This window comes from Medicago sativa, chromosome 7, assembly GCF_051527215.1.
Source record: "Medicago sativa cultivar Bolivia chromosome 7, Bolivia_mono, whole genome shotgun sequence".
Taxonomy (NCBI): Eukaryota; Viridiplantae; Streptophyta; class Magnoliopsida; order Fabales; family Fabaceae; genus Medicago; species Medicago sativa.
In genome coordinates, this window is record NC_140755.1 from 85,456,636 (window position 1) to 85,468,032 (window position 11,397).

The 11,397-nt window shown below is 32.0% G+C and overlaps 1 protein-coding gene across 10 annotated transcripts; it reads right to left on the reverse strand.

The window, feature by feature from the left end:
- Positions 1–217: 217 nt before the first annotated feature.
- Positions 218–4,241, reverse strand: LOC146909572 (Transcription elongation factor (TFIIS) family protein). Of its 10 annotated transcripts, none has more exons than XM_085730074.1 (11): positions 4,126–4,241; positions 3,358–3,408; positions 2,818–3,255; positions 2,533–2,601; positions 2,342–2,424; positions 1,946–2,004; positions 1,694–1,833; positions 1,555–1,582; positions 1,132–1,439; positions 970–1,048; positions 218–839 (listed from the first exon to the last, which is right to left on the reverse strand). In XM_085730074.1, the coding sequence occupies exons 2-11, from the start codon at positions 3,364–3,366 to the stop codon at positions 715–717; spliced, it is 1,338 nt and encodes a 445-aa protein (XP_085586200.1). In that variant the 5' UTR covers positions 3,367–3,408; positions 4,126–4,241; the 3' UTR covers positions 218–714. The 10 variants fall into 10 exon arrangements, with proteins under 10 accessions (XP_085586200.1, XP_085586203.1, XP_085586199.1 ...); XM_085730077.1 differs by having other exon boundaries at positions 4,028–4,241; XM_085730073.1 differs by having other exon boundaries at positions 3,875–4,207.
- Between the last annotated feature and the right edge of the window lie 7,156 nt (positions 4,242–11,397).

Here is an 11,397-nt window from a genome sequence, read left to right on the forward strand (position 1 = left end):
ATATTAATAATAAAACTTAGATTGTAAAATAATCATGAGATATATATTAAAAAAAATTCTTTCAAAAATCTCAAAAGTAATCTATAAGTCATTAAATGTCAAAATCATTTTGGAAACAAGCATACCTTAATCATTGTTTAATTTCTACTTAATCATCTATGCTGAACTCCAAGCTATTGAATTTTGGAAACATTATAGTCAGCAGACTACAAAAGTATTCCTATAAACCTGCTTATTACATAATCACATGAAAGAATTTACACAAGGTATAGTAACATGCACAATTGCACATACTAAATGTTACTATGAGAATGAGACCCTAATGCAAGTAACATAAATGTGACATATGTAAGATGTCCAGAAACGATTGGGATTTCTATTGACAATAATTATGGAACAATCCAATTAAGCCATGGAACTCCAAGATAGGATCAAATTTCAAATCCAATATTCTTGGATAAACAAAATTCCTATGTACTCAAAAGTTTAAACCTTGGGAAATAATCGATGTTTCAAAGTTTACTTCCCTCTACAATCAAAATAAACTCTATTCAAGTAAAAATGGTGAATGTATATTTGTTATTTTCTATGCTCTCAAGGAGGGGGATCAATCTTCTATCCATTAAATGTTTGGCGAAAGCAGTTATCACTATTCTTCCTTCATCTTTAGAGAACATGCTGAAAAATCTACAAGCCCTCCTGAAAATAGTTGCTCTATCTTCGACCGTTGCCCCATTGCCGATTGTGATTTCCGGGTTTGAAATGTGTATTCCGTTGGACAGACCCTTGCTTTGGAAGATCATTTATTTCCATTACTTGTATTGTCCTTTGCCTCTTGGCTGCAATTAATAATTGAATGAAAATTTCATCAATGAGTTATGAATTGAGGCATGTGTCATAAATAATACATCATGTGTTATAATAACTTAGTTATACACAATGATTTTGAAAAATGAATCAATGACTAACCATTTTCAGCTTGTTGATAACTCTCTTGAAGTCTTCGCTTAGTGGCTTCGAGCTTAGCCGAATCATCTGAACACTTGGACTTCTGAAACACAAAAATTAAGGTTAGAGAGAACCACAAACTTACAAAATTAATGCACACATGAGTTATTTTATTTTGCTTACATCTTGCTGGGCATTGAGAGGCCTCTTAGGGACAGTACTGTTTTCCATTTTCAGAGGCATCTTCGGCTCCACATTGGCTTTTCGCTGAATGTTTGAGTTTAGTGGTCTTGCACGACCAGTATCAGCCGCCATCGGTTTATTAGGCCTCACCACAGCCTCGTTTTTCTTCATGTGCTGACTCTTGTTGTCCTTGGCAGTGACGGCTGTTTCATTAGATGCCGGAAAATTCCTCTCCTTAGTTTGAGTGCCAAGAGCTGTCTTTCTTCCGTTGTCACGGTTCTTGTTGAATGGTGCACTCTTTCGAATATCTGAAAAAACATTCCCCATTTACAATCATCAATTTAAGACGAGGGGAATTTAGATACAGAACCGTAACAACGAAAGCTAGGTAGACTAAACATATGAAATGCAAATTCAACTCACTTCCATCATCATCCATGCCATCGAAGAACTTTACATCGTCCAGATATATACAACACAAGGAAAAACCCAAATTCAGTTTCATATATACAGCCTTTGAAATATAAGTTTGAGAATGGAAAAAGGACAAGCATATATATACCTGTGAGAGTTCAATTGTACCAGTTGGGGCAACAAAGAAAGCCCCTTCATCCAAAGGAGGTGACGGGAGTCCTCCTTCTTCCTCTTCTTCATTTTCAACAACAGATGGATTTCTGGAATCCGGTGTGCCTTCTTCTGAAGCTACAAACATTCGATAGCATTTTTCCAACATGAATTAATTTTGTAATCGAATATGAAACCAGCATAATTGTACTCATCAATACCACACTAATAAGGTAGATAAAAATTCTACCTGCGACAGGTGTGGTTGTTGACGCCTTCACCCACGCATTGACCAGCTCTTTCCATCCACTAGAAATTAGAAAAGATTAAACAAGTTTAGAATTTGAGTTGTTCGGTATCCAATTGAAAACATTCAACAGATTTGCTATCTCAACTATTACAATGATATGAATCAAAACAATAACGGCCAAGTCATTCACCTATCTAAAGTTTGGCGTCAATGTTAACATCATGGACACATGACTAACTAAGAAAATGGTTCAAATTAACTAAGGCTTATAACTAGTGACCATGATTATGTAATGATAGTGAATTGCATATTGAACAACATAGCAGCCATGATTGTATAAAATAAACCACAATTCGCAGACAAGAAACAGATATCCATGAAAAAAATAAATCATACTCTATGAGAGTTCGTGCTAGTTGACGGATATCCTTCGATCCATGCTTTCTTAGATGATTCACAGCCTTTCCAATCTCAGTTGACTGCAAATTTTAATTTCTGATTGTTAAGAGAACAATCTTAAAAAAAGCACTGGAGAGAGAGAGAACACAAAATTCCCCCAAAGCGACAAAGAAAGATTCAATTCTAACCTTCAGAAGATCGACAGAGAGTTGCATCAGTTGAAGCCTCCTCAGAGACTCAAACAGCACCGAGTCAGACTGTAGCAACATGAAACAAGCATCACTAATCAGTGATCATAAGACACAAATGAATTCAACCTTCGAACAAGAACAAAAATGCCATCCAAAAAAAACCATATCAAAACATATCCTTTCCAAAAATCATCACATCAAACATTCAAGAAAATAACAATTCAATGAATCAAGAACTAATGCATTAGTATACAAACAACAAAGAAAAAGAAAAGATTATACCTCATCTTCACGGTTATTGAGAATCTCTTTAATCCTCAAAACCTCAGCAGCAAGTTGTGATTGCTCTTCAAGTTCATCAGTTAAAGCTTCAGCTTCTCCAAAGCTGTAATTGCTAATAGGGTTAGCATCCATCACTCCATTTTCTTCCCTACTGCAATCCACCTTGCTCTCTTTGCTAGCACCCTCTCTAACAGAACTTCTCTTGCAAAGTTCATCACCATTATCATCATCAGGCACAGATATTTCAACCTTCTCACACCCCTTACAACGATTCAGCATAACAGAAAACAATCTCTCAGCAATACCATCTCTCCTAGACTTAAACTCCTTTGGACAATCAGAAGCAGCAACAACAATTGCATGGTCAATTATATCGAAAATATCCGAATTCGATGAACGAAAGTAACTCCTCCACTGATCAAGTGACCCTGACTTCATCTTCAATCCCAAAACAACAAAAGAATCAATCTTTCAATCAGCTAGATCCAAATATGTTATAATAAACAATCACCCACGATTCAAAACTCAATTTTTTCTCACTTGGGTCATTGAAAATTGGTTTGATTCTTCTTCAGGTATTGATCTTGAACCCTGAATAAAACAATGACGAAAGAATGATCAAAAGGGTGAATATTTTAGTCTGAAAGAAGAATAATAATCAAGAATCAAATTCTTGAAAGTTTGTAAATTTATTAACTTTAATTTAAATTTGATATTCTGGGGTATCCCATTTAGGAAAATTTGATTGGATCAATGTTCGGTAAGAAAATTGGATATGATGATGATGATGATATGGTTTTGGATTTGGAACAGATTCGGTAACAAGAAACAACATAAACCAGAAACAAAAGAAAACAACACAACACACACACGCATATATGATAACAAATTACTAACGTTGTGTGTTTTGTAAAAAATATTGTATTGTTTCACATTTTTCTGGTGTGAATAAAAACCAAAAACCTCAAAAAGAAGAAATAACCTTTTTTGTTTTGTTTTTTAAGGTACAAAAAAACATCTAAAAAAAAAAGCGAAATTTAAGGAAAAAAGAAGACACCTGAAAAATCTAACAAGAAGAAACTGCAGATTCAGTGTAACAAAAACAAAAACATAATCATAATATCTATCTATGTAGATTGTAACACTTTTTTTTAATGTATACGTAATGTTGCACTATGATGGTATGGTATACGAATGAATAGTCCAATACCGCGTGCGTATGAAAAACTTGGTACTTTTGTTTCTCTTCCAACAAGAAAGAAGTACTTTTAGAGAGAGAAAGAAGGGTTTTATGAATTGTGATGATACCTTTTGGTTGAGTTTTGACTTTGATCGAAACACAATTTGGTTTGGAGAAAGAAAGATTAGAAAAAAGAGCAACAGAAAATGTGGAGAAAGAGAAGTGCTAAGTTCTGTCTCTTTGTGCTCCTTTTTTATTTCATATAATAATATATCTAGGGTATTTATTTTTTGGACTGATTTTTCTTCAACTAATTTTCCTATACTTTGGGCCCGTAAAAAAATATAAGAATATACCTCCTTCAAAAAATAAGAATTTATATTATATTTACGATATTGTTGATATAATTAAAAAATATAAGTAAAATATGTTATGTTTGTTGTAATTTAAGAGTCGATCACGTGTAATTTTTGCAAAACGTAATCGTAAATCGTACTTTTGCAATTTAACGTTAAACCGCGATCGCGGATTCTTTCTCCTCCAGGGTTAAGGTTACGAAACGCGATTCAACAACATAACACAGAATCAATTCGATTCATCACCTAGTCGTTTCAAGTAATTTCTTTGTTTAATCTCTCCTTGTGAGTAATTTCTTTGTTTAATCTCTCCTTATGAGAAGTATCCTCTCTTATTCTCTCCTTGTGAGATGTCTATTGTTTAAGTCTCTCCTTGTGGGAAGTTATATTTTGTCTCTCCTCCGTGAGAAGTTTTCCGTCCCTTTTCTTCCTTTTTCATGGCAAAACTCTTCTTTAACTTTTCACGAGAAAACCACCACGACCCTTTACCCTTACGTCATTGTATTTCATCACTTCGCTGGAACAAGTCCCATAAAGTCCCTCCAACAAGCACATATCAAGCTACAGGATGGGTATCAATTTCATCGCTAGTCGTCCGGCCACTTCCTAACCCGCCCCCAAGTCACAAATTAACCAAAGGATCCGATCCCGAGACGGCCCCCTCGAAAGCCACCATGGAAAAGTTTTATTTGGGTTTCTCTCGCTATCTTCCCGTTTGAGAGTGTGGTTTGGCTCCATGTTTTTTATTCTCTCGTTATTTTATTTACTATTTTGTTTGTTTTTTGTTATTGTTGGTTTTTTTCAAGTTTGCATGCCGTGTGTTTGTTGAAATGCTAGTGAAGGATTCGTCTTATCGGTATTTTGTTTTGAGTAAGGAATTCACGGCGACAATCGGCAAACTCAACATCCTCTCGGCCTCACACAGACTTTTCAACGTATGGTTGTATTGGTTATCACAGAGACCAATTATAGTCAATATGCGCGAACAACAACACAATCTTTTTCCGAGTTGGATGACATCAAAGACTATGGATCTCAAAAGTTTGGTGATCTTAGACCATAGGTGGAAGGAATTAGTCTCGGTTGTTAAGGTATTGTTTTTGGAGTATTGTTGCCTTTTTGTTTTCTCGAACTTTATAGATGTATGGTTAGAATGTATCCTACTATCTTGATTGTTAGGTCTAATCTCAATTTATGGGTGTGGGGAATGTCCCAACTCTTAATCGATTGTATTATTTTTTGCCTTTGAATGAATGAAGTTTTTCGACCGTCAAAAAAGAGTCACAAATATTTATATCTATATATTATCTTCACAAAAATTTATACCTGTATTTTTATTCAAAATCAAACTCTTATATAAAATACAAGTTTATAATCTATAAATTTTAACACAATAAAAAGAACACCTATATTTTTAATCAAAATCAAACTCTTATATAAAACACTCGTTTATAATCTATAAATTTTGACACAATAAAATAAAAAGAGCATATATTTTTTAATCAAAATTATAAATTTTAACACCATAAAAAGAACAGAATGTTTGCCGTTTCGCTAGTTATATATTTTCTCGTTATTATTTTGTATTTTTTTAATTTGACTGGTTTTATATTCTATTTTCTATTCAACAATTTTTTTTGGTTCAAATTTTATTATTATTATTATTTTGACAAGAATGGTTCAAGTTTTATATTCAACGGATTGTTTCCATATAATCTTATAATAAATATGTTGTTTCCATATAAATAAAAATTTACCATACAAATGAGAAAATTAAAGATAAGATTATAAAACTCACCTCTAATAGATATTTGTGGAGATATTTTACGAACTAGTTAAAAAATAGCATAATCGGTTATAAAAAACAACATAATCGATAAACATACACTTTATTAATGAATCAAATCATTTACATGCAACGATACTAAAAGGGTATTTCCACGTAAGAAGGCATAATAGAGTAATTTGATTGAATTTATGTGTAATTTTTCTTTTTGACGAAATGTTCGTCTACGTTAAATCTAATAACGAGTGATTTGATTGAATTTATATGTAATTTTTCCTTTTGATGGAATATTCGCGTAAGTTAAATCTAATAAAAATGACTTAATTTTTTGGGACATGCTAACCTGGTGCCCCAGGCACTAGTTAAGCACACTATAAAAGAAAAGTATTATTAAAAAAGGAATTTTTTTTATTTTTTATCGATTAATTACACAATTTTCACATCATTAATTACTATAAAATTTCCTTTTTTAGCATCCTTAACCAGTGCCACTTGGTTAGCATTTCCTAATTTTTTTGCCGGAATAAAAAATGATTTAATTTAAGACTTTCTATACAAGCATTCAACTAAATCAAACAATAATAACATATTTTTAAGTTACTCCCTAAAATATCTCTAACAAAATATATTAGTTGATTTGATTAGTTACTTTCTTAAAATGTCTCTAAAGATAACTAATTGAATTTCATTGAATTCTTGAGGAAAAAAGATATACACGGAATATTCATAAAAAACAATAATCTCAAATAAAAAAAAATATTATAAGAAAGTAGGTAGTGAATGTGGTGCGATATAGATGGGGCCGAGAAAGCGGTTCTGAAGAACGAGTTATGTGGGGCCCTAGACTCGGTGCTTAAATTCAACCGAGTTTTTGTGAGTTTCATATGATTTTTTTGCTTTATTTTAATCTCATTTTCTTCGAACATATCCAAATCTTTCTGTTTAGATATAGTAAGTATGGCAGTATTAGCAAAAGATTTTACTCTATCTTTCCTTATGCATGGGTTTTTTTTAAGGTTATTCGATATAGTTTTTTTTTTAAGGTTACTCGATATAAATTAAAAAATTACTTTGATTGATAACCAAGTTTTAAATAAGGTTATTCGGTATAAATTAAAAAATTGCTTTGATTGATAACCAAGTTTTAAATATAATTTTACCTTTCTTCAAAAAAAATATAATTTTACCTTTTCTACTCATTCACTCATTCTATCATTTCTTCCATATAACTAGTGGAATGACGAGTATTACCATTTTTAACGTATGTGCTTGTCTGTTCATATTTTTTATTGTATTTCGGTCTTTATACATGTAAATTTGAAAATAAAAAAGTTAGAAGAAAATAAAATCATGAATTTAAACCTTGAAAATTCAAATACGAATAAATCGAAAAGACAAAATTGAAATGAAAAAATAAATAAATGATCTAACCGTTATCCGAATATAAGTTGAGCGATGACCGATGAGGTGTCAATTCAATAATAAGAGTTTTATTTTGTGACCTAGGGGACGAAATTAAAATTCCACCTAGTTGATACTAATACATAATTTTATTCAAGACCAAAAAATATATTTTTTGGTAAAATCACACAATTAATTTGAATTTGAATAATGGTTTTTTTTTTTTTTTGAAGAGGTTAAAATGAAATCTATTACTCAATCAAGTGTCTTTCCTAGCACAAGGAGTACTAAGAAAAAGACAACAAAGTCACATAGTATTTACAAGATAAAAAATGTACAAGAAAAAACAAGGAAAGAAAAAGCTATCACTCGATACCAAGCAGAGTGAACGGACTAAACCACCAACCATGGTAATTGAAAGCAAGAGAAGCAAATTTCACCTTCAACCACCTAAAGGCTAGAGCCTTAATCCGATCTACCACATGACGGATCGAGCTTTCTTTGTCACTAATTTGAATAATGGTTTATTTTTAATATTATAATTGTGCACATAATTATAGTCAAAGACAAAAATAGTTAATATTATTATAACAAAATAAAGATGATATGACCACAAATTTTATAAAGAACAAATAAATATAACAAAAGTTTCCCAAAATTTGACAATTGAAAAGAGACTCAAAGGATATTTAAAAGACTTCCTTTTTTTTTTTTAAAGAAAAATATTTAGAGTTAATGGTCTAAGATAGAAGGAGACCTTTTATTGCTCAAAAAAAAAAAAGGAGACCTTTTAACCCAAATATATTTATATCTACCTTTCTTCAAAAACACTAATAGAGTTTGAACCCAAAACGTCTAAAGATATCTAAAAAATCTTCCTTCATCACATAAAAATTGTTTTATTTAATTATTTGACACCGATTAAAAAAATACGTTTTCTCCATTACTTTTTATCAACTTCATTTGTAATAAACTTATAACAAAAATAATATTGAAAAGTATCATTAAAGTTTCATTAATATTGAAAAGTATCATTAAAGTTTCATTAGTAAGTTAATGATTATATTAATTCTTGCGATCAAATTTGAGACCTCCTTAAAAATTATTGAATGTTCTTTAGTTCTCTTATCAAGCTACCTTCACGAGTCATTAACTACTCAACTTGCATAACTAGATAACTAACTACCTCAAAATATACATACATATTACATGGACAAATTCTAATACAAATGAAAGTAAATAATTGGATAAATTTAGCATGTTCAATTTTTTTTTGGTTGATGACATGTTTAATTTTTTTTTGTGAGATAGTCCCGTGGGTGAGGTTCAGTGACTCACACATTTTAAATGTGGAGAAATCAAAATTCGAGGTTTGAACTTCGGTTCTTTCATAATTGTTTGAATCCCGATTCTTACATAAACATGATATTGTCCTTAAAACTATCCACTGAGTTGTGCCCTACTGGTCACCGGACAATGCCATATTTAATTTATTCAAGAAAATGTTCTAATATAGTGAATAAGTAATTAATTAATACCTTTTTACATAATGGGTAATTAATTAATTAAGTTTTACACTAATTTTTTTCCTTCCAAATGTAATTATTATTATGGTGTTTGAAATTCGAGGGGAAATTACTATATTCAATTAATGAATGTTTTGAGCTAAAAAAAAACTGTGGAAGAGTGAGTATCATCAAAAGAAAAAGCTGTGGGTGATGGACACATAGAATGATGGAAATGGAAATGGGTAGGTGGTGGTCAAGAAGGTGACGTGTTGTTATTTGGAAGTGAGAGACTATGGTGGTGGCGGCGACGCATCAAGTTCACTGCACCGTCACACATAATTGTGAAGATTTATGCACTATAATTTTTTACTACATTTTTTCTTTACGGTCTGGTGGCTAGATTTATGCACTATAATTGTGAAGAAGTAAAAAAACTTGTACATTTTTTTATACACTAACACTACGTAAAATGCTTAGAAGATTTAAGAGCACTATTAATTTAATAAATGAGAAGAATACCAAATTAAAATTAGGAAATGGTAACCGGTGCCCGGTGCCACTGGGCACGATTAAGGATATGAAAAAGAAAATTATATAGTGGTTAATGCATTAAAATTATGTAATTAATTTATAATAAAGTCAAAAACAATTTTCTTTTATGGCAATAATTCTCTTTATGGTATGCTTAACTGCCATTGTGGCACCTAAGCAGGACCCATTAATATTTACTAACGGTAAGATCAATATTCATGTGTTTGTCTTTTTGTTTTTTCATGAAGCTGGCGCTTGTAAATTATGAAGTAGTTAGCTCAGTTATTGAACAAAATTATGAAGTAGTGATTAATTATGAAGTAGTTATTGAACAAAATTTTTATTTCAAACCAACAAGTGTATATAATGATTCAATTAACGAGGCAATTATGTTATTGCTATGCGATGGACCGATAAATATTAGAAGGATAGAACCTGATTATAAAATGAATCGATGGAGCGTTGACGGCGTGGCGGCACAAGATCGTTAACGACTTCCGTCTGCGATTGCCATGGTTGTGAGACCTTGAGACTTGATGATGGTTTGGTCTTCGCCGGCCATTCTTTTCGAGATCGCCGGGAAGGTTTTAGGATTATGAGAGTGGTTTAGGTTAGTTTATCGAGGTTCCCACATACGACGCCAACCGTATTTGCAGTGAGTACAATATTAGAAATTAGGGTTTAGTCTATTTAAGTCATGCCGTGAGAATGATCTAAAGAGGGGTAGGGTTTGTCTTTCCGTGACTTAGGGTCCGTTTGGTTCGTGGGTTTTGAAGCGGAGGGGAGGGGAAGGGAGGGAATATTTTAAATTTTTTGTGTTTAGTTCAATTTTTAGAAGGGGAGGGGAGGGAGAGGAAGGGGAGCAAAATCCCTCATAAGCTCATTTATTGCTCCCCCTCAAATTGGAGTTTTGGAGGGAGGGGAGGGAAAGAGAGATGAGTTAATGCAATTTTAATTACATTGACATAATTATCCTCATGTTTATTTTAAATGACAAAATCGTCCTTATTAAAATTTTAAGTGTTTTCAACATATCTTATTACCATCTTTTTTGTAACATGCCAATGTCAATTTTTTTTATTTTTTTTTTTATGTTTTTTGTAACATGCGCCAATGTCAATTTTCTTTTAACGAGAACTGCATATTCTTGTCTTCTAATTTTTTTTTACGTGAATTCACCTTTTTACTAACGTTGCTTTTATTTTTTTATTTGATATATTTATTTTATAGTTTTTAATTGTATTATATATTAAAACATAATTAATAAAATTTGTAGCAGATTTTTTTATAAATATATTTTATAAATTTTTTATAAATATTTTTATATTGTACTAGATTATTTTAGAAGTGCTATAATATTTTGTTAGAACTTCGTGTTTGATTATTTATGGAGTTTTTGGTTACCGAGTTTTCATGTTTAAATTTTTATGAAGTGAATAATTTTAAAATCATGATATTGTTTTAAGGTTAGAGGGATAAAAGGTAATTTGGTTTCAAAATCCCTCCCTCCCTTCCCTCCCATCATTTGAACCAAACATATATTTAATTGATATATCTCTCCTTCCTTCCCCTCCCTTTCCCTCCCCTCCATTAAAACTCCTCCCCTCCCCTCCCTCCGTTGAACCAAACGGACCCTTAGGCTCCAAACAACTTGGGCCCTACGTCAAGTTTCGAGTGTTCTAGATGTTTCTAGAAGTTTTTTGAGGCGGCGCCCTTAAGAGGACGCACCTAAGGCCGTTTTGGCCCTTATGGAGGGTGTTGTGCCATTAATTATATATTGACGGTCCACAACCCCCAAGCACCGGTCTTGGGACAAGT